Below are 27,146 nucleotides of genomic sequence, written 5' to 3'. Positions count from 1 at the left end.
AGACACACACACACACACACACCCACACACACACACACACACACACACACTTGGCCGATCACGCATGAATTAGTTACACAAAACGCTATTCGAATACTCGACATTCAATGATTAATTTCCCTTTTGTGTGCACACGTGCACCCTTTGTGGCTTTCGTTCTCGCCGAAATTTCGAAATCTCCGAGATATGGCGAGGCCATGAGAATGCGAGGCGAGGGTGTTACTGTTGTGGCGACGCCACTCGAGCAAACCGCGCCTCAGCAGTTGATAGTCCGCTGCTTCTGCTGTGTGTGCGTCAGCGCGAAGATGTACGCATGCGCGTCTTTTGATTTCAACCAATCAGCGCCGACACGACCGACGTCACACACGACATACGACAACAGCTAAACTAAGCTAGCCGAGACGACACTCGAAGTCGGACGGACACGTTTTTTCTGCCAATCTGTGTGTTTTTCCCTTTTCGTCCAAATATATTTTTTACGACAACAACTGTCTTGTCCACGATGTCTTTTATTCGTTCCACTGGGGTTTAGCAAGTGTGTTTATAAAGAGACGAAAATCTCTTTGCTGTTCCTACTGTAAGTGTTAGGGCCTCAACATGGCTACGCTCGTGAAAGCAAAACAACGAACTCAAACGCGTGTTCGTTCAATGTTGTCAACTAATATCCGGGTTAATTTTAGGCAATTTTTCCTCAATTCTCCGGAGAAATTTTCATTAAAATTTGAAATCCCGGAACTCCGGGAAAATCCGGAGGACTTTCATCACTGCAGTTTTTACACACTAATGATCCACTTAAAAAAATAGCAGATCTGTTGTGTTTGCAGCTGGAAATTCCGCTTCCACACATGCTTTTTCCAACCACATTTCTAACAGTGATTGCTGATATCTCTGATTAACGAGACAAAAATGATTAGTATTTATTTGGAGTGGTGCTTTAATTGTGGGTGTGGGGGTGGGGAATAACCTTTGTCTCTGAAAATGTCAACAAAATCCTGCAAAGATTATTTAGCACTCCTGGTACATGTCAGGTATGATGGCTAGTTTTAATAACATTTTTGACAAGTACAATTCAACTGTCACCCAAATGAGGCTTTGGATTGAATGCCCTGCCACATTGTCACACTTACACCAAAAACACTTTTTGATAGGGCCCTTTGAGATACAGAGCTAACACTGCTAATGTTTAAACTTCCCAATGCTCTCTTATTGTGAAGTTACAATTCGAGAAGTTGGCATGTAGAAAGTGTGAAACTGTCACTTGGTGAAAAACAACTTGCGAAGTAAGCCTCCGAGTGCAAATGAAACGCAGCATTAAACAGAACACCGGTGAATGTGTCATTCATATGGAAAAGTTTATCACAATACTGTAGCTGCATCCATGACTAAAAAGTATATCAGAGTCAGAATGTGGCCACACAATTGCTTTTGCAATGTGTAAATGGGCAACTTTGACAACATTAATGTGAAAACAAATGAGTAACAAAAGGGTGTCTCTTCAGTCAACTAGCTCATCTCTGTTCACCGCCATGTGATCAGGATTAACAGTGGCGGACCAGCTCGTCAGCAACAAAATATGTTTAAAAATACTCTTTTAAAAAACTGAAAATTTACGGGTCAGACAAGCCCAAGTGGATGAAAATTTTTCTTGCATCTTGAATTTTAGGTGCAAAGGAGCAATCTGGAGTCCTTAATTGGGGCTTGTAAAAAGTAGCCATCAAGTGAGGGAGATAATCATGAATATGGTGCTAATCATTGGAATATTCAAATCGTAGATATCTAATAAAATCAACCTGGGGCACACCCCTCTTATACTATACATGCCATGCATTTGTTTACCAGCCACCGTTTCCTTTTCATACCGCTTCATTTGCTCTGCTTTCAACAATCTGAGACGTGTATGTAAATTTTACACCAATAGTGCAACTCTCTGTGTAAAAATAACCATGTTTGTGTGTGCTCACCTGCTCTCGCAGTTTTTCTTTATCAATCAGCTCCATTCTTCTTTTTTTGATAATCTCCTGTCATACACACATCAAAATAATTTTAGTCAGAGAGAGAACTGCTCTGATTGCCACCTCAAAAGTACCAAAACAACAACAAGCAGTGCAAATTTCATCTGTGCTATATGTTACACATCGAGCACATTTGACAATAAACTTGTACTTGATACTTGAAATGAAATCTGAATGTAAACATGTTACGCAGCCTTCTCAGTGGTGTACCTGTTTTCGTCTCCCTTCTTCCCCTTGACTTACTCTTCTGTGGATGGATGCAAGGGCCTAAGCATATAACATGGGGTATCAGAACATTCCATAACATAACACCTGAGGAGAATTGTGTCACCAAGTGTGTAGCTCAGGCATCACAGTCTGACTTTTCCAGCTTACTCACCGGTTTATGTTTAATAGCAGGCTTCCTGTCTGCATGTTTTTTTGTTACTGACACCTTCCTCGCAGTTAAAGGCACTCCATATTTACATGCTGGTGTGGTAATCTTGGCCGCAGGAGATGGAATGGAACCAGAGGCAGGATGCTTAGCTAGTCACAAGTAGAATAATCATCAAAATGACAAGCATAACATGAAATAGTCACTTGTAATGCTTATGGCTCAACTTTACAAAATGTACAGTATGACTGAATTTACAATTTCAGTAAGCTGAAAACTAGGCAAGGGAATTAATTTGGAAGCAGTCCAGTAAAAAAAAGTCTGTGGTTTGTGTATGTCTATAAGTAAGAGGTGGAGGTTCATTCTAGATTGCCTGCCAATCAACCACTTACCACAAATATTTTTTTTCAATGAGTCAAAAAGCTCCATTTATTAAAAGGAACACGCCACTGAACATTCATTTTACTCCATTCTATTTGGCAGTGTATATAAACGTTAAAAGTGCAAGTATCAATAGAGAATGCCTGAAAAAAAGTTAACACTGAATATGTATCAAATTAATGACATACCCTGTACAGCACCATCCTGAGAATTTGTGAGCCGTTTACACAATCACTGTGACATAGTGTGATCTGTAAGATGTCAATCTTCATTTTTTACTTATTTCCTGGTCTATTATGCAATGAAAACGTCATAAGGCATTGCTAAGTATTACCAAAATGTAGCTTTTTTAGAAGTTAGCACAACTACCCACGTCAGGTTTCATATTCTTCCTACAAAAATAGATTTACGGCAGAAGTAGCTAGCCAACGCACACAGCCTGCGAGTCTCCAAAATGCAGTCTATGACAACCCCAACCTGGCATAACGTTCGAAAACCCGTGATTCTAGTTGTGTGCAAGGTGCGTCCTTCACACACGTGATAATACATCATTCACGTTCTTCTCCTATTTTACTCTTCACTTTTTTGACAGGCTAGCTAGTTTACATTTTTTGACTGATTTGGACAGTTACTGTCATTTTCTGTTTTGTGTTGTAGTTCCGCTGGAGTAGAGGGTGGTCCCTCCAGCGGCGCACCTGTCACGTATCACAATCAGCACACTATTTAAGGACTTCCATGCCGACAAACCAATGTGGGATCATTCGCCATGCTCATGACCCTGTCTCCAAGTGTTTGAATTTTCTAGACGTCCCTTGTTCTTGCCACGTATTCGTATCGTCACGTTTTTTTTTAATTAGCTCATAGTAAGTTATCTTTGTTAAATTCTTAGGCTCAGTTTGTATTACGTATATGTGTTCTGGGTTTTCTTGTCTTTTCACGACAAGCAATTTCTGATTACATTTGTCCTCGCCTTTTGCAAACGTGTTTGATTTGTCTCGTTTTCCCCCCTCTAATTTCTACATTATTGATCGACTCAAAATGTAGCCACTTTAAAATGTTCAGCTTCTTGTATGTCGGCCTCCCCAGTGGGGCAGCCATATTGACCCAAACATTAGGTACACCCCAGATTTTTGTCTGCAGAAGGCTTCAAGGGGGACCCCACATTGGAGAGAACATGAGGGAAACCCCGGATTCTCATCCCTAGGTCTCCCCAATGGCGTGGCCATCTTGGCCAGAATACATTATGGATTCTTTTTTCGAGGGCTGTGTCTGAATGTGCACACTATTCCCTGTATAGTGCTCTATTAAGGGGTTACACCATTTTGTAGGGGTGCCCGAATGTCCAAGGAGGATAAATGTAAGGCATTTGATATTACCCATAATGCACTCGGCAAAGTAGTGAGTGTGGATGTTCAATTTAAATGTTTTTTTTTCCACGATAAATCGTGGGGAATCTTAACGTGCCGGTTCATCATGACAGATATGGTGGTAATATGATATGTGTCGAGTTGAAAGTAATGAGATGTCTGTTTGAATCGCCAAACAGAATGAGGGAACTACTTTAAAGTGCAGGAATATATAGTGAATGATGGGTTAAGGGTGGACATTCAGACACAGCCTAGGCTGCTCCAGGTGTGCGGCCATATTGGCCAAAACATATACACCTTGGATTGTGTCTGCAGATGGCCCCACTGGGGACGACATTTGGCCAAAACTTTCGGTACACCCCTGGTACCTTGCTGCAGGTCTCCCTACTGGGCTCACCATATAGGCCAAGCATGTCCAGCTCTGGGCCTGGAGGGCCGCCGTCCTGCCTGTTTTCCATCTCTCTCGGCTGCAACACACCTGATTCAGATGATCAGATCATCAGCCAGCTCTGAAGCAGCATTAAAACATTCCTGATTATTTGAAGCAGGTGTGTTGCTCCTGGGAGAGCTAGAAAACAGGCAGGACAGCGGCCCTTGAGGACCGACTTTGGACACCCCTGATATAGGCCAAAACATAGGTATACCCCGGATTCTTGTCTGCAGGTTATTCTCAGTGGGATGTCCATCTTGGCCAGAACATTAGGTACACCCCAGATTCAATGGAGCGGCCATATTGGCCAAAACAATAAGTACAACCCGGAATCTTGTGTGCAGGCCCCAGTAGGGCCTGCACACCTTGGGGCCTCGATTTTATTCTAGTCCAGACTTCTGACACACCTACTTTGCATAACCTATGTGTATGTATGTGAATATGTGCACAACCACCATACAGGCGTGATTCAGGGAAGTCCAAGGGTGGCCCGAATAATTTCTGGCTCATGGTGTTTTCATGGTATGTGAATTCCATAGAGATCCATTTTGAAAACATGTCACTTTGATTGTGAAGTTACTGTAACTGGCATAATGGATCTGGAACAGGGGTACCCAAACTTTTTTGACCGAGGATCTACTTTTCGATCAACCAACGTCCAGCGATCGACCAGTTACCGCAAACGCGCGCATATGCACGCAAGCCATGATGAGCAATGGCCTGACGCTGAGGCATGCAAAGCACTTAGGCAGCTTGTTAACGATTGTAGCTCACGTGTATCATTTTAAAATGCTTCTCTCGGCCCTCCAGATTCCCATTATTTGGCCGTCCCCTCGGTGAATTGTACAAAACAAACTCTGAATGAGAATAATGATCACGATAAAAGATATAGCGAAACAGCTCTGGCCACAAGCTGCAACTGCGAAGCGCTAACAATGTCCGGTGACGCAGTCACACGCCACGCTTTAACAAACAAATTTTTTATTTTCTTTTTGAAGTACTTTTTGTGAAAGTGAGACTGATAGAATGATTAGGGTGCAGTGTGCATGAACACAAAAAATACATAACTAAGATGCACAGAGACACAAATGTTTGTTTTTTTTTTTTTCTCTCTCTACACCCCTTGGATCGATTTGGGACCAGTCCTTGATCTACTGGTCGATCGCGATTGACATAATGGACACCCCTGATCTGGAAGTTATCACCAATGATGATTGCATGACTCATCTCCAGGCTTTTTTGAAGGGGCGTGTGTTTTTGCATTGGCTTTCTAATTAATACCTACAAACAATTTATTCAGAATACTGTGCTCTTAAGTAAATGCTTTGGAGACATTTTTTCTTAAATTGCAAGAGGAAACAGGCTGTATCCAAAACGCCAGATGAGCCTGTGCCTGCAAGCTATTAAACCTTGGACATCAACAGCGATGTCCGCGTTGGCGCTGCTTATTTCATTTCTGGTAAGTTATTGTGGCCATTTGTATTCGGTTAACCTCTATGTCTTCAAACATTGAGTAAGTGGGCAGGAAATATGGACCATCTCAGATTATTTTCAATGTGATGATTTTCATGCAATATTTCTTGTACGCACGGCGCAACAGAAGCAGGGTTGCTGGGCAACGTTGATACACTCAATGTTTTTTTTTTCTTGAGTTGATTAATGTCCACTGTTCCAACTCGCTTTTCTATTCATGTACCGGCTCCAAACATGTTCAGTCATGAGCACAGTACTCTGATCAAAATAATTTTATTGGATTTTTTAAGCTACCGTATTTTCCGCACTATAGGGCGCACCAAAAAGTCTGACATTTTCTTAAAAGGTCACCGAGCGCCTTAAAATCCGGTGCGTCTTGTGTCTGGTCATTACGGTAATACGTCGACTCCAAGATGGCTCCTTCATGGAGACATGCTTCCAAGCTTATAACTTGCTGTTGGTTCAGTGAACTGTGTCGCTGCTTTATTAAATAAGTTTGTGTTGCAGCTCCGAAAAAAAGGAGAGCTGTGGTGTTCATTTTTTGAAAGTCTCAACAAATACAGGTACGTCTTTGTCTGTCTCCGTGCCTTCTTCCGTTCGACTAGAGAGGCGTTCAAGACCGCCTCTGAAAAACGTAAACTAACGATTACTTCAATGAAAATACAAAATTTGAAAATAATACATCAAAACTGAAAATATCACAGAATATCAAAAAATAAATTCTATAGCCCCCCCACCCCCTACAGAATTTACATTGTGATTTCATCATTTGTGAATACACAACAAAGGAATAAATAACTACGACTGACATCTGATCGCACTGTTGGAGCTACGATCAAGGAAATGCCAATGCGTTTTTCGGAGGCGGTCATGAACGCCTCTCGAGTTGACCGGAAGAAAAGAAGGCACGGAGACGGACAAAGACGCACCTGTATTTGTTGAAAAAAGGAGAGCTGTGGTTGTGGTTTTATTTTTTTTTTTCAAACGCATAACTTATTAATGGTTTTCGCAGTCTCAACAAATACAGGTACTGTACGTCTTTGCCTGTCTCCGTGCCTTCTCTTCCGTTCCACTCGCGAGGCGTTCATGGCCGCCTCCGAAAAATGTAAATTAATTATTACTTCAATGAAACCACTAAGAAAATCAAGCGAGGAAATCACAAAATAAATTCTGTGGGGGGGATATAGAATTTATTTTGTGATTTCCTCGCTTGATTTTCTGTTTTAATGCATTATTTTCAATTTTCGTGGTTTCATTTAAATACAGTAATAGTTAATTTACGTTTTTCAGAGGTGGTCATGAACGCCTCTCGAGTTGAATGGAAGGAGCGTACCACCATCTAGTGGAGGCATTGTAGATTGCGCCTTATAATGCAAAGCATCCACTGTATGAAAAACATTTACACAATAGCCATTCATTGAAGGAGCGCCTCATAATCCAGTGCATCTTTTAGTGCGGAAAATACGGTAATACAACAATACATGTACTTCCAAAGTAGCCTGTTAGATGACTGGTGCACACTTCACTGACGATTAAAGTAAATTCTGAAATCCACTATGCAAGTTGAATTGAAATTCAAAGTGTGAGATACCTTCTAAATGGATGTCTATGGAATTCACCTGTCTCAAGAAAAGTCCCTGACCCAGGAATTAGGGTCACCCTCAGATGTCATCGAGTCACGCCTCATTGGTGTTGCGCACAAATTTACGTTACGCATGGTGGGTGTGTCACAAATCTGGATGGGAGAATGAGTGTACCTTGAACAAGTGCAAGGCAGACATGTTAAAATAAAAAATAATAATAAATTGCCAGCGCAAATGGGAGAATATGGCACTTCACCGAAAAAAAAAAATCTGTCGCTCTTTGCTTACCTACTGATCCCTGATGCACACCTACTTTATGCTGCTTGTGAATAAAGGTAGGATGGAATTCCTGAGCAATAACCTATATGAAAGAAGACTAAACAACAATTAATCTTAAATTAATTTAGACCTAGTTAGCTGTGCACTTACTTACCTTTGGTGTGAGGAACCTTTGGATCCTGCAAGAGAGGAAAGGTTTGTCTAGTATGGCGCGGACTGAAGGTCTTTCTCTCGGGTTGTGTTTAAAAAGTTGTGCCAAAAGGGAACGCAGTTCTTGGGAGTAGTGAAGAGAAACGGGATGATATGAGCCACGGATGATCTTCAGGACAAGGTTCTTCATATTTCCCGCCTCAAACTGAGCAGATGCAGATTCAAAACATCGTTAAAAAATGTTCACAAGCATACCGTATATCCTTGTTCCCCTCACATCTTCCCTTTGTGCAATATATATGTGGATATACTGAACTATTGGTAGCCCTCTGTTCATGAAAGAAAAGCACAACGTGGGCGCAAATAAATCTGACAAAAGCAATAAATGAAAACATTAATTCTGAAAATCGGGTATTGCTTTTGAATTGTGGTTCATCAGAATTTATTTGTCTGAGCTTCTTCACCCCTATGCACCTGCCTGGTGCCTCAGGTCTGCGGACCAGACGCTACTGGCAATGCTGAGAACGAAGCAGAGCCTCAGATGGGATCGAGCCTTTTCTGATGCTGGTCCATCCCTCCGTTAAATGTTGGTAAGCCCCTCTCTGTCCATTTTTAAAACTCGTTTGAAAACACATTTTATTCTTTGGCTTTCAAATACAAGACTGACAATGTTCTGTTGTTTTCTGATGTCTACTGTAGATACTGTCATCAATTTAGTTTTAATTTACTGTCTTCATTTTCTTTTGTTGTTGTTTTATTTAAGTGCTTTGTAACAGCTGTAGCTGTTGTGAAATGCACTACATAAATAAAGTTTTGATGCATTGTATTATTGAGTAGTTTTACCCATGAGTTTTAGATCACTATCCTGGATCAAGACAGACAATCTGCTCGTGAGACCAAGCTTTCTGCCACAACACACTAAAAACAGTTGGGTTATTTCATTAATTACATTTTTGGACTGTGTGGAGTCGAAATTTGGGGTTACTTCTTATGAGAAAGAATTGTTGGTTCAAAGTAAACATTTATTGGGTAATATGTCTGTAATGTTTTTGGTGGATCGAGTAGATTGGCAAGGAGCAGGAGACTCTCGCATTGAGTTCAGGTAAGATTGAGAGAAGTGAGTTTGCATAATTGTGCATTACACACTTTATTTTGCAATTATTAATTTCTTCGATGTTTGTATGTCAATCACATTGTACTTTGGCGCAGTTTTATTTTTAAAATGTGTGCTTATGAGAAAGTCATGACCACATGTAACTCAATGGCTACGAGCAACTTTGGTTGCTAACACAGCAAATCAAATAAAATACGCAGTGGTTATTTTTTGTGGTTATACCAATCCATATAAAAGAAGATTTATAATCAAAATGGGAAAGGAGCGGCGATGTGGGAATATTAAACAAACTTTGGAAACAAAATGTGGAAAATTTGTTTATAAAATTTTGAATTTTAATATTTATAGATGAATTGCATGCGGCCCAGTGGTCGACTGGATCGTGCGTCGGCCTCACAGTGGAGAGGTGCAGGGTTCGATTCTTCTGGCCTCCCTGTGTGGAGTGTTCTCCCATGCCCGCCTGAGTTTTCTCCAGGTACACCGGTTTCCTCCCATATGACAAAAACATGTGTGGTAGGTTCATGGAACACTAAATTGTCTATGTGCGAGTGTGAGCATGGATGGTTGTTCGTCTATGTGTTCCCTGTGATTGGCTGGCAACCAGTTCAGGGTGTCCCCTGCCTACTGCCCGAAGACAGCTGGGATAGGATCCAGTCCACCCCACAACCCTTGTGAAGATAAGCGGATCAGAAAATGGATGGATGGATGGATAGATTTATTGAAATGAAATGAGGTAGCAAATGGGATGGCAAGGAATTTGATACCCTGTAACACCGCATTATGTTTCTATAGTTTTGTAGTGTGAGTAAAGCCCCTAGGTACACATATGCATCTGATTAATCAAAGTCAGCATACATTCCAAGTATTTTTTTTTTATCTCACATCGTTGCGATACGCATTCTTGCACGTGCCATTATCGCGATCATGCAAATGTTTTTGACAGCCCTACTACGTGTCACCCTTTAAATAGTGTGGAAGGACACACCTTGGTCAAATGTGTCCCTTGAGTCAAATCAGTTTCGTTCTTTTCATAATTTTTGTCCAGGTCTGTTTCATTAATGTTTTTTTAAACAATTCACTAGACAAACCTTTCCTCTCTTGCAGGATCCAAAGGTTCCTCACACCAAAGGTAAGTAAGTGCACAGCTAACTAGGTCTAAATTAATTTAAGATTAATTGTTGTTTAGTCTTCTTTCATATAGGTTATTGCTCAGGAATTCCATCCTACCTTTATTCACAAGCAGCATAAAGTAGGTGTGCATCAGGGATCAGTAGGTAAGCAAAGAGCGACAGATTTTTTTTTTTCGGTGAAGTGCCATATTCTCCCATTTGCGCTGGCAATTTATTATTATTTTTTATTTTAACATGTCTGCCTTGCACTTGTTCAAGGTACACTCATTCTCCCATCCAGATTTGTGACACACCCACCATGCGTAACGTAAATTTGTGCGCAACACCAATGAGGCGTGACTCGATGACATCTGAGGGTGACCCTAATTCCTGGGTCAGGGACTTTTCTTGAGACAGGTGAATTCCATAGACATCCATTTAGAAGGTATCTCACACTTTGAATTTCAATTCAACTTGCATAGTGGATTTCAGAATTTACTTTAATCGTCAGTGAAGTGTGCACCAGTCATCTAACAGGCTACTTTGGAAGTACATGTATTGTTGTATTACCGTATTTTCCGCACTAAAAGATGCACTGGATTATGAGGCGCTCCTTCAATGAATGGCTATTGTGTAAATGTTTTTCATACAGTGGATGCTTTGCATTATAAGGCGCAATCTACAATGCCTCCACTAGATGGTGGTACGCTCCTTCCATTCAACTCGAGAGGCGTTCATGACCACCTCTGAAAAACGTAAATTAACTATTACTGTATTTAAATGAAACCACGAAAATTGAAAATAATGCATTAAAACAGAAAATCAAGCGAGGAAATCACAAAATAAATTCTGTGGGGGGGATATAGAATTTATTTTGTGATTTCCTCGCTTGATTTTCTGTTTTAATGCATTATTTTCAATTTTCGTGGTTTCATTTAAATACAGTAATAGTTAATTTACGTTTTTCAGAGGTGGTCATGAACGCCTCTCGAGTTGAATGGAAGGAGCGTACCACCATCTAGTGGAGGCATTGTAGATTGCGCCTTATAATGCAAAGCATCCACTGTATGAAAAACATTTACACAATAGCCATTCATTGAAGGAGCGCCTCATAATCCAGTGCATCTTTTAGTGCGGAAAATACGGTAATACAACAATACATGTACTTCCAAAGTAGCCTGTTAGATGACTGGTGCACACTTCACTGACGATTAAAGTAAATTCTGAAATCCACTATGCAAGTTGAATTGAAATTCAAAGTGTGAGATACCTTCTAAATGGATGTCTATGGAATTCACCTGTCTCAAGAAAAGTCCCTGACCCAGGAATTAGGGTCACCCTCAGATGTCATCGAGTCACGCCTCATTGGTGTTGCGCACAAATTTACGTTACGCATGGTGGGTGTGTCACAAATCTGGATGGGAGAATGAGTGTACCTTGAACAAGTGCAAGGCAGACATGTTAAAATAAAAAATAATAATAAATTGCCAGCGCAAATGGGAGAATATGGCACTTCACCGAAAAAAAAAAATCTGTCGCTCTTTGCTTACCTACTGATCCCTGATGCACACCTACTTTATGCTGCTTGTGAATAAAGGTAGGATGGAATTCCTGAGCAATAACCTATATGAAAGAAGACTAAACAACAATTAATCTTAAATTAATTTAGACCTAGTTAGCTGTGCACTTACTTACCTTTGGTGTGAGGAACCTTTGGATCCTGCAAGAGAGGAAAGGTTTGTCTAGTATGGCGCGGACTGAAGGTCTTTCTCTCGGGTTGTGTTTAAAAAGTTGTGCCAAAAGGGAACGCAGTTCTTGGGAGTAGTGAAGAGAAACGGGATGATATGAGCCACGGATGATCTTCAGGACAAGGTTCTTCATATTTCCCGCCTCAAACTGAGCAGATGCAGATTCAAAACATCGTTAAAAAATGTTCACAAGCATACCGTATATCCTTGTTCCCCTCACATCTTCCCTTTGTGCAATATATATGTGGATATACTGAACTATTGGTAGCCCTCTGTTCATGAAAGAAAAGCACAACGTGGGCGCAAATAAATCTGACAAAAGCAATAAATGAAAACATTAATTCTGAAAATCGGGTATTGCTTTTGAATTGTGGTTCATCAGAATTTATTTGTCTGAGCTTCTTCACCCCTATGCACCTGCCTGGTGCCTCAGGTCTGCGGACCAGACGCTACTGGCAATGCTGAGAACGAAGCAGAGCCTCAGATGGGATCGAGCCTTTTCTGATGCTGGTCCATCCCTCCGTTAAATGTTGGTAAGCCCCTCTCTGTCCATTTTTAAAACTCGTTTGAAAACACATTTTATTCTTTGGCTTTCAAATACAAGACTGACAATGTTCTGTTGTTTTCTGATGTCTACTGTAGATACTGTCATCAATTTAGTTTTAATTTACTGTCTTCATTTTCTTTTGTTGTTGTTTTATTTAAGTGCTTTGTAACAGCTGTAGCTGTTGTGAAATGCACTACATAAATAAAGTTTTGATGCATTGTATTATTGAGTAGTTTTACCCATGAGTTTTAGATCACTATCCTGGATCAAGACAGACAATCTGCTCGTGAGACCAAGCTTTCTGCCACAACACACTAAAAACAGTTGGGTTATTTCATTAATTACATTTTTGGACTGTGTGGAGTCGAAATTTGGGGTTACTTCTTATGAGAAAGAATTGTTGGTTCAAAGTAAACATTTATTGGGTAATATGTCTGTAATGTTTTTGGTGGATCGAGTAGATTGGCAAGGAGCAGGAGACTCTCGCATTGAGTTCAGGTAAGATTGAGAGAAGTGAGTTTGCATAATTGTGCATTACACACTTTATTTTGCAATTATTAATTTCTTCGATGTTTGTATGTCAATCACATTGTACTTTGGCGCAGTTTTATTTTTAAAATGTGTGCTTATGAGAAAGTCATGACCACATGTAACTCAATGGCTACGAGCAACTTTGGTTGCTAACACAGCAAATCAAATAAAATACGCAGTGGTTATTTTTTGTGGTTATACCAATCCATATAAAAGAAGATTTATAATCAAAATGGGAAAGGAGCGGCGATGTGGGAATATTAAACAAACTTTGGAAACAAAATGTGGAAAATTTGTTTATAAAATTTTGAATTTTAATATTTATAGATGAATTGCATGCGGCCCAGTGGTCGACTGGATCGTGCGTCGGCCTCACAGTGGAGAGGTGCAGGGGTCGATTCTTCTGGCCTCCCTGTCCTCCCATATGACAAAAACATGTGTGGTAGGTTCATGGAACACTAAATTGTCTATGTGCGAGTGTGAGCATGGATGGTTGTTCGTCTATGTGTTCCCTGTGATTGGCTGGCAACCAGTTCAGGGTGTCCCCTGCCTACTGCCCGAAGACAGCTGGGATAGGATCCAGTCCACCCCACAACCCTTGTGAAGATAAGCGGATCAGAAAATGGATGGATGGATGGATAGATTTATTGAAATGAAATGAGGTAGCAAATGGGATGGCAAGGAATTTGATACCCTGTAACACCGCATTATGTTTCTATAGTTTTGTAGTGTGAGTAAAGCCCCTAGGTACACATATGCATCTGATTAATCAAAGTCAGCATACATTCCAAGTATTTTTTTTTTATCTCACATCGTTGCGATACGCATTCTTGCACGTGCCATTATCGCGATCATGCAAATGTTTTTGACAGCCCTACTACGTGTCACCCTTTAAATAGTGTGGAAGGACACACCTTGGTCAAATGTGTCCCTTGAGTCAAATCAGTTTCGTTCTTTTCATAATTTTTGTCCAGGTCTGTTTCATTAATGTTTTTTTAAACAATTCTGTTAAACCAAACTTGAAAAGCAATGTCCGATTTTCCCAGGTTTATTTAAAAATATATATTTGAATTACCGTATTTTCTGCACGATAAGCCGCACCGAAAAGTCTTCCATTTTCTTAAAAGCTCACGGCACGCCTTAAAATCCAGTAGGCCTTATGTATGGTCATTACGGTAATATGTCAACCCCAAGATGGCTCTTTGATGGAGACATGCTTACAATGTTATAACTTGTTGCTGGTTCAGTGAACTGTGTCGCTACTTTATTAAATACGTCTTTGTTGCAGCTCCGAAAAAAGGAGAGCTGTGGTGGTGTTTTTTTAAAACGCACACTTTATTAATGGTTTTCACAGTCTCAACAAATAAAGGTACGTCTTTGTCTGTCTCCGTGCCTTCTCTTCTTCTCTTCATGACCGCCTCCGAAAAACGTAAATTAACGATTCCTTCAATGAAACTACGAAAATTGAAAATAATGCATCAAAACAAAAACAAAATCAAGCAAGGAAATCACAATTTAAATTCGATAGCATCACTATAGAATTTATTTGTGATTTCCTCGTTTGTGACTACAGTACACAACAAAGGAATAAATAAACACTTCTGAGACAGTCCAGTCTCCTCCAATTTACTGACATCTTATCATTCTGTTGCTGCTACGCTCAAGGACATGCCAAAATAAATTCTGTCGGGTGGCTTTAGAATTTATTTTGTCATTTTCTGTTTTGATGCATTAATGTATTTTCAATTTTCGTAGTTTCATTGAAGTAATCGTTAATTTACTTTTTTGGAGGCGGTCATGAATGCCTGAGTCTAGGAAGAAGAGAAGGCATGGAGACGGACAAAGACATACCTGTAGCTCGATCTAGTGGATGCATTGTAGATTGCGCCTTATAGTCCAGTGCGTGCAATACAGTAAATATTCCCATCCCCGGAATTCTGTGAAAAGGAATTTCCTTCACACGGAACAAAAACCTATGCATTAACATTTTGACTACGATATTACATGTTACTGGAACTTACGTAAGCGGAAATTCCACGACCCGTAACCCGGATTGAGACGTCATACCGCGGGAGCTTAAATACACGCAACGCCCACCCGATGCTACGGAAAGACATGACGCTGAGACACATTTTCACTTCGCGTTTTTCGATCAGCAGATTCAAAACGACGTGTAAGTGAGTTTTTATTGGCGTGCGTTTTACTGTAATTGTGAATGATTTACGTCCTGTAGAACGCGGCACTAGCTTAAAAGCAGCACCCACTCGACACGACCGAACAAAGGTGTTCGCTTCGCCGTTTTCATTCATCAGATTCGAAACGAAGACGTGTAAGTGACTTTTTATTGGCGTGCGTTTTACTGCAATTGAGAAAGATTTTAACTTTATTCACTTACATTGTGTAGATCATGGCATCGAAATGTAGAAGAACTGTAATGACTGTAGCGGAGCGAGTGAAATGCATCCGTTTGAGCGAGGCTGGACACAAAGTTAAAAACATCCAGCAGACACTTGGAGTCGGAAATCTACGAAACTTTAAAAAACAAGGCATCGATTCAACTCCTGATGACAAGCCACCATCCAGCGAGGAAGCAATGCGAATGGCAACAAAAATCCGTCAGTATGCACAAGAATTACCAGACATCGGTGATCAACGAGACAGTTACTTGCAACTTGCAAGAAAACTGTATGACACGCAGGCAAACATTGTCATAAACCAAAGAATGCATCCAACAAAACAATCCAAAATAGACACATTTTTTTCCCAAGACAGAAAAAAATAAACATTAAAATTCTGTATGTATTTTACTGTTTTGCAGTTTTTGTTATATAAACAGTTTTTGGACAGTATATTTTTGTATTTTATTGATTGTGTTGTTACACGTGCATTTTGTCAACATACTTGCAGGTTCATAAAAGACATGTACCATGCTCATTTCCCAAATGAGGAATTTCTGTTATCAGGACAAATTGGACAGCGCAAACACGAGTCCGCACTAGAGAATATTTACTGTATATGAAAAAAAATTACAAAATAGGTCATTCATTGAAGGTGCGCCTTTTAGTGTGGAAAATACGGTACTTTATTTCAGATTAATGTTATTTGTGTGACCACTGTACGAACAATTTTGTCCATGTGCAAATACAGTACATATTAACTCAGCCAGAATACTTACAGCATGCTTCAGGGTGCACATTTCATATAGGACACAGCCCAGAGCCCAAATATCACTAAAGAGGTAGAAAAAAGAGAGAGGATAAGGATGACACAAAAGGCAGTACTAATAACACATACAGGGTGGGTTTGCATGCATTCAGTAATGTTCCAGTATCTAATTGCCATATACTGTATTCCTTTCTCACTGATTTGATTGAAAAAAAAATACGATAAAGCAAGATCGGCTTTGCATCCTTCTTATTACCCACATCACGCTCACGTTCCAAAACCTCCACAGTATCCCAAATACAGACTCACAGAACTGCTACACCACCACCTGCCATTCTTCTCATTCAAACTGTCTTTCCCACCTACCCATGAACCGGTATAAAACCTGAGGAGACAGAGACTCCATTGTTTCCCCATCCCACTGGCACTCACTTCCCCAACACACCTACACAGATCTAGAGATCCCAAAATCATTTAATATGTTTACATGAAGTCATTTGAAAATAATTAGAAAATGGATGGACAAAGAAATTTCATGTTCAAACTGATAAACTTTATTGTTTTCAGCAAATAATTATCAAATTAGTATTTTATGGCTGCAACACATTCCAAAAAGGTGGGACAGGGTCATATATAGACCACTATATTACATCACCTTTTCTTTTAAGAATCTAGCGCGGCACTTTAAGAGAGAGAAGCAGAGAGACAAAGAACAACAATGATGGCTGGATAATAGACAGAGACAGGAAGGAGTTCTTTGAATTGTCTTTGCAAGAATTTAGAACAGTACGTGTTGTGATGAGGCGACTTCTGTTTTTTTGCGAACCAGGGTCTCTCATGGCCAAAACTATTGACGGCCTCGAAACGAAAAAAAAAAAAAAAAAAAGTCAGCGAGAGAGAAGCCCTGCCCGACCCGACCCGAACCTGAAGCAATAATTCACATTTTAGGCCCGACCTGACCCGAAATTCGCCCGATCTTACCTCTAATTCAGAGTGACATGACAAGCTGCTGGTCATTCATGACTCATTTAAGTGTAGTTACATACATAACAGTCGGTCTATGACGTTTCTCCAGACCGCTCGAAGTGGTGCTTAAAGCAAGAAATGACCCATACCAGCGAAGTCATGAGGAATCCCATACACCAACCTCATTGAGTAGCCAAAAACCACGACCAGAGCAAAGGGAGTGGAGACATGCTCACTACAAAATCTGGCGAAAGGGCTAGGCGACAACCAGAAGGAAGCAGAAGATGTCCTCCTTTCAGAGCAGCCCAAGACACTGACTGCAACACTCCTGGTAGATGACAACGCACCCCGATGGCGGGGTTATTTCAATGCAAAAAACACCGTCTTATATTCGAGCCAATATGGTAATACATCACGTGCGACTTGATTTGATGCTCAAAAGCTTGCACTTATTGCCAATGTTTAAAAAAAAATGAGAGCTGCTGTAAAGGCAGCCACTCTCACGGCGCTATCTTGTTATTTTATGAACAGAAAAAGTGTTCACCAATTGGGTGATCGCTCACGATGCTGTTTGCCTTGGACATTTTCAAAGGATTTTAAAAGCCGACAAAAGCAAACGTCTTTGCATCAGTTCTTTAAGCAAACATCCTTGCATCAGTTCTTTACAAAACCCCAGGCGAAAACCACTTCTGAGAGAGAACATGAAGTAAAGAGGGCAAAAAAAGATGAGGACGCAGTTAAAAGCTAAATGACCATTTTTCTTCTTTACTCTTTGTTTTTTACATGATGCAAAGCTCTCATTTATTGCCCAATATTCTAATTGTAACATGTATTTCTTACATATTTTGATGCATTTTTATGCTTTTGGAAACATTTATGTCGAAATTTTTTTTGGGGAGGGGGCTTGAAACGAATTAGGGTATTTACATGGAAAATACATTTCTTCCACAACCAATTAATTTCGTAAGTAGGGGTACCACCGTACAAACAAAGATGCATTGTATTATTTTATCTGTCTTGAGCTGAGCCACTGCCACCAGAATGAACAACTATACAGGAAACTGAATCATAACACATTGTTACTGTACATAAATCTCGGGTGAAAAATTAAGAGTAAAATTAATTAAGAGTCAATAAAAATGAATAAATAATGACACAAACGAATAGTACTGCTTCGGGAAAGAATAAACTAACAACAAACCTGTAATTATTATTCACAAATTTTTTAAAATGCCCTCAAGGCATGTTGGGTAAGCCTTCAAACTATACAATCATAGCAATTTTTATTTTGAGCCTCATCAAAACACAAAGAATAGGAAACTGACAACCGCAGATTTTCTTTTCTTCGCTGGGCTACTTATGTCACCTGCAGCGGGGTTGTCGGCGGGTCGAGGCGAGACGCTGCTGCAAGTTTAGCGACGATCTGTTCGTGCCTGCAGTTTTGCTCAAATTCAGGAATCACAGCCTTATTTCACCTCCATGGGGGCAAATAAGTTAAAGTTTGTACAAGTATCGTTCTCATGAAGGTATCACAAGGAGTAATTAACAGAGCGAAAGCTGGAGAAGCCATGCTAATTGCGAAGCTAACATAATGTCATCATGAAAGACTGGAAATAAAAGTACTTGGGTGCCTGACCACACTTTACGGAGGTCTCACTGTAACTGTGTTCAAGCAGAGCATGTCCAACTTTGATTTGCAAAATATCAGGCAATTTAATATGATATAATATAATGAGGCCGATCCCCCCCCCCCTTTTTTTTTTTGGAAACTGAACACACCTGGGTTTGACATCAAATGATGAACCCAACTCAAGAAATAAGATAAGATAAGATAAGAAAACCTTTATTAGTCTCGCAATGGAGAAATTCCCAATTCACAGCAGCAAAAATAAACACTACAGCTCATATTTCCAGGTATTGACATCTGGATTATATTCATTTAGAACAGTGGTGGCCAAACTATGGCTGGGGGTTTCGGCACAGCAGCCATTTTTCAGCAGCCCGCGACATAACAAAAAAAGAAAAAAAAACTTAAGGATGACATTTGTTGACATGGGCCACAAGATTAGTTAAAAAAGGTAAAAATGGGCAGAGTGCGAAGGGAGGTTGTCAGAAAAATAGGAGCTATTACTATTAATAAATGTGTTTATAAACTGTCGAACATTTAATTATATTCGACGATACAAATAGAACATTTATACTTAAAAGAACAACAATTTATCTTCAAAACACTGAAGTCAGTAAAGATATCATGTTTTCCGCGCTATAAGATATAAAAGCATTCAATTTCCTCAAAAGCCGTCAGTGCGCCCTCTAGTCTGATGCCCCGAATATGAAGAGTTTGTAACTCTCTTTATATTCCCCATTGAATTGTTTCCCTGTTAGTGTTCCTATGCCATCTAGTGATGATTATTAGCAGGAACCAATTGTAAGCTAAAAGGGTTCTGCCCGACAATAATTAACATGAACATTCGCCAACACATACTGAGACAACTACTTTGTGAGCTCTGCGTAGTCATTATGAAACAATGATAATACCAAAAGAATAGTTAACTAACTCAACAAAGAAAGAAGGAGCCAGGCAAGACTTTTGAGGATATTTAGCCCCTTGTGGATGTGAGGCCACAAGGTGTGTGTGCCTTTTCGTTGAATCAATTGTCTTCATAACATTTGTCTTTCATTTATTGTTTTGTAACGCCAATTGTATTTATGTTTCATATCTGTGTTTGTGACCAGTTCTCACAGGTTGCCAGGAATAAACCCTGTATTTTTATGGACTTCATGTCATGCTTCATGCTACATTCAGAGGGAGCTACATATGGATCAATATTCTGATTTCTTGAACGTAGTATTTCGAATGTAGCATGCTTTGTTACAGCTGCAGTAGTTGCGAAGGCTCTATATAAATAAAGCCTTCATGATTAAGTGTTTTTTTTTTCCCGTGCAGTGCATTCTGTAGAGCAGGGGTGCCCAACCTTTTTTGACCTAAGATCTACTTTTCGTTTAACCAACGTACCGCAATCGATTCACGCATGCACAACACACTTACAGACGCATGCCGACCTATGCGGAGGCATGGGACGCACTTTTGCAGCATTTTTGACTATCGTAGCTCACGTTTACCGTTTTGAAAATGCTTTTCAAGGCCCTCCAGATTCTCTTTGCCAGTACACTTAGTGAATTGTACTTGAAACGGCTTTTTTTTTTTGCAGCAGCAGCCACTTGCCGTGCATCCCGCCCTGCTAATGGAAACGCGTGTCGCAGGTTACGATGCAAATCTTCGCTGACAGAAACGTTGAAATGTAATATTTATTCTACACATTTTTACAGCATTGGGAAAAGTTAAGAATGTTTGTGTCATGTTTTTACTCCTACAGAAACCTTATTTAAAACAAAAAAAGAAATTTCCCTCCGACATCTTTTTCCATTTTAAAACATATTTTATAAAGCTCCAGGGTGCCACTAGATGGTGCTAAAGAGCCGCATGCGGCTCTGGAGCCCCGTGTTGCCGACCCCTGATCTAGTGGATGCATAAAGCACCCTCAGCCACTATTGTAGCTTCTATTCCAGTGGTTCTTAACCTGGGTTCGATCGAACCCTAAGGGTTCGGTGAATCGGACTCAGGGGTTCGATGGAGCCTCTGCCATGGAGGTTAAGACATACCTGACTCAACATGTCAATTGGTTACGACACACCCGCTTGGCCATCACTGGCTGCAGATGATCACATTCCATTGCTTGTCCAATCAGTGCTGCCGGAAATTTTGTTCGCTCAGTAGTCAACGTGTGACTGTCGTGATAGTACGTCCTAAAATTTAAAAAAAATAAAAAAACTTATACCGTATTTTCCACACTATAGGGCGCACCAAAAAGTCTTCAATTTTCTTAAAAGCTCACCGAGCGCCTTAAAAGCCGGTGCGTCTTTTGTATGGTCATGACGGTAATACATCGACTCCAAGATGGCTCCTTCCTGGAGACATGCTTCCAATGGTATAACTTGCTGTCGGTTCAGTGAACTGTGTCGCTGCTTTATTAAATAAGTTTTTTGTTGAACGGAATAAGAGAAGGCACGGAGACGGACAAAGACTCACCTGTATTTGTTGAAAAAACAGAGATGAAAGTGGACTTTTCTCAAAATTCCGGGGAAAAAAAAGTACACATATATATATATATATACATACACACACACACACACACACACGCACTTGGCCGATCACGCATGAATTAGTTTATACAAAACGCTATTCAAATACTCGACATTCAATGATTAATCTTCCTTTTGTGTACACACGTGTACCCTTTGTGGCTTCCGTTCGGGCCGAAATTTCGAAATCTCCAAGATATGGCAAGGCCATGAGAATGTGAGGCGAGGGTATTACTGTTGTGGCGACGCCACTCAAGCTAAGCGAGCCTCAGCAGTAGATGGTCCGCTGCGTCTTTTATTCGTTCCACTGGGGTTTAGCAGGTGTGTTTATAAAGAGACGAAAATTGTTTGGGGACTATCCAACACGTTCTAATTGAGATGGTATAACCCAAGAGGCAAAATGACGCTTGCTACTGTTGTTGCGAGTTGCCATTCGTTCTACTAAACCATTAGTCAAACGTCATCATGTCTTCTGTCGTTATTTCTCAAACAAAAATCTCTTTACTGTTACTAGTGTTAGTGCCTCAATATGGCTACGCTCGTGAAAGCAATACAACGAACTCAAACGCGTCTTCGTTCAATGTTCAATGCAACTAATATCTGGATTAATTTAATGCAAATTTTCCTCAATTCTCCGGAAAAATTTTCATAAAAATTTGAAAAACCCGGAATTCCGGGAAAATCCGGAGGACTTTCATCTCTGAAAAAAGGAGAGCTGTGTTTTTTTTTTTTTTTTTTAAACGCACACTTTATTAATGGTTTTCACAGTTTCAACAAATACAGGTACTGTACATCTTTGGCCGTCTCCGTGCCTTTCTTCGTTCCACTCGAGAGGCGTTCATGGCCGCCTCCGAAAAACGTAAATTAGCTCTTACTTCAATGAAACCACTAAGAAAATCAAGCGAGGAAATCACAAAATAAATTCTGTAGGGGGGATATTGAATTTATTTTGTGATTTCCTCGCTTGATTTTCTGTTTTGATGCATTATTTTCAATTTTCGTAGTTTCATTTAAGTACAGTAATAGTTAATTTACGTTTTAGAGAGGCGGTCATGAACGCCTCTCAAGTTGAATGGAAGGAGCGTAGCACCATCTAGTCTTGTAGATATTGCGCCTTATAATGTCCAATGTACGAAAAAAATTTACAAAATAGCCATTCATTGAAGGTGCGCCTCATAATCCAGTGCATCTTTTAGTGCGGAAAATACGGTACTTATGTCTTGAAATTTTATTTACTTTTTTTCTGTTTTTAATAAATGCGTTTTTTATGTCTTGAATTTGTAAAAAGTCATATTTTAGTTTTTCACAAATGAAGGGTTCGGTGAATGCGAATATGAACTGGTTGGGTTAAGAACCACTGTTCTATTCTATGTGCCTGACTTATAATGCAGTGCGCCCAACATATAAGAACAGTTAAAATCGGCCATTCATTGAAGGTGCACCAAATACGGTAGTTAAAAAAGGTGAAGGTGGGCAGAGTGAGAAGGGAGGTTGTCAGAAAACTGGTGCTATTACTACTAATAAATTTGTTTATATACTGTTGAACTTTTCTCTATATTTGAAGATACAAATAAACCGTTTATGATTAAAAGAAGAACAAATTATCTTCACAACACTGTAGTGAATAAAGAGAATTCAATTTTAGAGGCAAAAATAGTTTCTTCCACTTTGTGCTCTATGGCGGATTTATGAAGTCATCACATTGATGATCCTAAAGTAACTGTTTGAAGAACGTTGACTTTACTACAGTTTGTTCTTTTCTTGGGTTCTGAATGTGGAGATGGGATTCAGCTGCTATTTCGTACAGAGCTGGATCTCCTCTATTCTATGGGAGACAGATGGCTCTTGGCCACCCCAAAAATCCTCAACAATTTGCCTTAACCTGCAATTGGCTTGCAACCAGTTCAGGGTGTGTATAATTGATTTCTTGACCGATTTTAGCGTGTTTCAAAAAGTTGAAGAATTTTAAAGTGGCCCTTTCATCCTTCCATTTTTCTGTATGCAGCAATAACAATATTGCAATAACAAGCAACTATGATAAATAAAGACATGCCATATAAGTATCACAAGACTTTCCATAATGTAAAGGTACTATTACAATACAATACAATACATGCTGATTTATATAGCGCTTTCACAACAGCGGCAGCTGTAACAAAGCGCTTGTGCAGTCGTACCACCCAAGGACGGATGTGAGGCAATGTGCAAGTATCGAGCAGAGTACAACTTTACGTGTGCAATTATACAGAAAGTCCCTGAGCGCTTTAAAGTGTCTGGTGCTGTGGAATATCGCTCAATGACAATTGTTCAAGTATGTACTGTACAGAGCTGGAGCTCCAATGATCCCTGCGGTAATACTGTTCCACAAGAGTGTGCAAAAATGCAGAGTCACTGTAGATTTGAGTTACTGTTTAGGGAGTTAATGGCGAGAGGGAAGAAGGTGTTTGAATGTCTGCTGGTTTTGGTGCACATGGTTCGGTAGAGCTTGCGTCATGGTGGTAGCTGGAAACGGCGGTGGGCAGGTTGTGTATACGAAATTTCAGTGTGACATCTTAAAAAAAAAAAAAAGTTTTTTATGATTAATAAGCTTTTTACAATTCTATTTTCAATTGTAGTAAACAAAGCAAGTCTATTAAACTACATTAATCAGATCTCAAAAGTCAAAATTTAAATTTACTTTTGTTTTACAAACCAACAAATAACATGGCAGATAGATTGGATTTGATAGTTTAAGCACAGGTAAAAATTACTTTCTAATTCGTGCAATGTAATTATTCTACAAGAAATGTCTTCGCCTGCGTGCATTTTTTTATTTCTTGTATCCGCTTCTGCTGATGAAACGATGCCAATTTGTACCTTTGGGACTATTTGCATTGCTTTGCCGTCTTTCTCCCTATTATTGATAAGTGAAAACAATATTTGTCAGAAGTGGATTTGAGATGTGTCCTGCATTGACGCCAGATAGTAATCGAACTTGCGGTTTCCGCGTCGTGTTTAGCCATGTTAGCTAGTCGGCTGTCACTTGCAGGGAGCTGTGGCAGCACAAGATTATTATCACCATCTAACACCGAAACCAAACAGCAAAAAACAAGGACGTTGGGCGCTGTGCAAAGTGGAGACTCATTGTTTTATTTTTATTTTATTCAATGATGTACTTGTAAAACGATTCGCAATACAAATAAAGTCTTAGCACTTTATTTGTGCTAAGACTTTAATCAGTTGGCATGCTATTGCTCATCTAATTTAGTATTTCGTCACAAATAACACTGTCACGTCAAATCTTTTTAGAATCGATTATCCTATCCATGATTCCATCCAACAATGGAGTAATCGATTGTTTTAATGTGTTCTGTCTACGGCAGAAACAAAGGAATTGGTCTTACTGTCTCCAAAACATTTGAAGAGGTGTTAACAAATCAATCAAGTCAAAACCTAATCTTGTAGGAATTCCAGTTCAGTGTTAAAATAAAAAAAATAAAAAAAAAAAAGGATAAATATGCAGTGGTGATCCATTACCTTTTGTTGTTGTATGGTTTATTTTCACAGATCTCTGGTGAAAGATAATAAGGGGTTCCAATGCATGTTCTTGCAAGTTCTACCGTGCTGAAAAAAAAGTTACAGAAAAGACAAACACACTTTGAAATGTATGAAATGATTTCCAAATCAAATTTTCATTTTCCTTGACAGTTCTGACTGTATACCTGTTCAGCACCCTTGCAATCCCAAAGTCCCCAAGTTGCACAGTCCCATCTTTTGTCAAAAATATGTTCTACAAAAAGACAGTATGAATACAATCATTACATTTAATGGTGTCAATGAACACAAAAGGTCAAAGAAAAGTACAGTTGTGTGGTTCATGGCACCTGTGATTTGATGTCCCTATGAAGGATTTTTCTATCATGGATGTGCTTTAGTGCTAAGCAAATCTGCACAAACCAATCTAGGATCTAGAGGGGAAGAAATTTTGAAGATAAATGTATTGAAAGTCACATTTTTCATTCATCATCTGTTTTGCATCACGTTTTGCACACTTTAATTTGGAACAACAATTGATCTGCCCTGAACATTCATGACCAGTGTTCATATTTTGTAACTCACTTGCTCCTCCGTGAAAAGCATTCCTCTCTGAGAATTAATTTTCTTAAAGAGATCTCCACCCTCACAGTAGTCCATCACAATATACAAACAGCCCCCCTCTATAATGTCAAATGCCAGGAGAAAAAATTATTTTAAGTAACAATTGTAATTGATGATGCATAATTATTTCATGTTTACAGCTAACTCAAGCATACCTTCAAAAGACTCCTTATACTGGACAATGTTTGGATGACTCATGTTTGCAAGAACTGCAACTTCTTTCCGAGATTCGTGTCTCTCTTTATCTGACATCTGGTAAGATATAGTATGGATCGATATTCAAGTTGTAAAATGTATATTAACATGTAACAGGGGAACCTGATGAATTGTATTTCTTACCCCGGATATGCTGACCTCCTTGATGACATATTGGTGGCCATCCTTTTTGGCTTTGACAAGGACTGCCTTTCCAAATGAACCTTCCCCAATTTTTTTCACCTGATCATACTTGTCCATGTTAATGGATAGAGTGGCATGTCACACGGCGTCTGCAAATAAACTACGAAAATTTAAGTTAGGAATATCAACCAAAGAAATAATCAAGAAGAAAAAAGCTACTAATTCACGGCTACAGAACAACTTTAAAATTGATTGGTTCCGTGTTACTAATCCGAATTTTGGTCAGGTTTCGCTCTGAAAACACACAGCAATTACATCCCTGAAATGCAAAAAAAAAAAATCTCGAGTGATTAGCAAGACAGCTACTGTGAAGCTTACAGGTTAGCACACGAGGATGGTGGAAAATACCCCGTCATCATGAAAACCCCAGCACAAGAACACAACCATGTAAAATGTACAGATACGTTTCTGTTGAACGGTGTTACAAGATAGTTATGCGAGTCATATCTATCTTACCATTAACTATTCTATCGAGCTGACATCGCCTTGTTCTGCTGCAACGCTTGAGTTCTACCTAGCGGTGTGTCAAAAGCTTCGTTCTTATTGGCCATGGTCAACTTTGGCAATATTCTACTGGTGCACATGACTGTCCGTCATTTTCGAAGGCAAATAAAACATTGGTTCCCACCCACACAACATGGCCGTTTTTGTGAACATTCTCCATAGCAACCAAACGCCGAATTGGGAACCACAGGTCCAGATTTCCAACACGGTTAACCTAACTGATACCCATAACATGATATTTTTAACAGAGAAATCGTTAACACCAAAGGGATACATTTAAAATGTTGTATTTAAATTATTATATGTATTTTTTGTTATGGTCGTGCAATGATGATAATATCGATGCAACTATTAAGAGGGAGATTTTTATTTTGGCAGTATTGTCTCACCACCAAGGAGCTCAAAGATACCAATTAACAGGCACACCTGAATGGAAATGTGCAGGTACTAGTGATGTGTCGTTCGCGAACGAACCCGCTCTTAGAGCCGGCTCTTTGAAGTGAACGACATGAGCCGACTCCTAAGAGAGAGCTGCTTTAATGGGAGCCGACTTTTTTATTCCTCCTGTTTTTTCCCCCTTTCGGTTAAAGCCGCACGTGATTGGTCAAGATCCGTGGTAGAAGAGGGAGGGGAGGGTTGCACACTCACACACACACACACACACACACACACACACACACACACACACACACACGCACGCACGCACGCACGCGCGCGCGCACACACAGACACGCG

At 39.8% G+C, this 27,146-nt stretch overlaps 1 protein-coding gene and 1 long non-coding RNA gene across 10 annotated transcripts in view; one reads left to right on the top strand and one right to left on the bottom strand.

Annotated features, from left to right (window-relative positions):
* Positions 1 to 26,437, bottom strand: part of nek1 (NIMA-related kinase 1) — a 73,213-nt gene extending 46,776 nt beyond the window's left edge. For 4 of the 9 annotated variants that reach the window (XM_019868689.1, XM_019868695.1, XM_019868696.1 and 1 more), the window contains exons 1-14: positions 26,364 to 26,437; positions 26,119 to 26,166; positions 25,848 to 26,007; positions 25,664 to 25,760; positions 25,470 to 25,567; positions 25,235 to 25,318; positions 25,073 to 25,140; positions 24,888 to 24,974; positions 16,273 to 16,327; positions 11,967 to 12,167; positions 11,822 to 11,894; positions 2,392 to 2,537; positions 2,223 to 2,279; positions 1,962 to 2,018 (exon numbers count right to left, since the gene is read on the bottom strand). In XM_019868689.1, the coding sequence (XP_019724248.1) occupies positions 1,962 to 2,018; positions 2,223 to 2,279; positions 2,392 to 2,537; positions 11,822 to 11,894; positions 11,967 to 12,167; positions 16,273 to 16,327; positions 24,888 to 24,974; positions 25,073 to 25,140; positions 25,235 to 25,318; positions 25,470 to 25,567; positions 25,664 to 25,760; positions 25,848 to 25,964 (1,140 nt within the window). In that variant the 5' untranslated portion in view covers positions 25,965 to 26,007; positions 26,119 to 26,166; positions 26,364 to 26,437. The other 5 variants (XM_019868690.1, XM_019868694.1, XM_019868693.1 and 2 more) reach the window with 5 other exon arrangements.
* LOC109515103 (uncharacterized) lies at positions 19,198 to 22,964 on the top strand. The gene is made up of 2 exons (XR_002168111.1): positions 19,198 to 19,306; positions 22,841 to 22,964. It is a non-coding gene; the product is annotated as an uncharacterized LOC109515103 (long non-coding RNA).
* Positions 26,438 to 27,146: the final 709 nt, after the last annotated feature.

The sequence above is a fragment of the Hippocampus comes genome, unplaced genomic scaffold (assembly GCF_001891065.2).
Source record: "Hippocampus comes isolate QL1 unplaced genomic scaffold, H_comes_QL1_v1.1 scaffold233, whole genome shotgun sequence".
NCBI lineage: Eukaryota > Metazoa > Chordata > Actinopteri > Syngnathiformes > Syngnathidae > Hippocampus > Hippocampus comes.
This window is presented reverse-complemented; position numbering and strand designations above follow the sequence as displayed.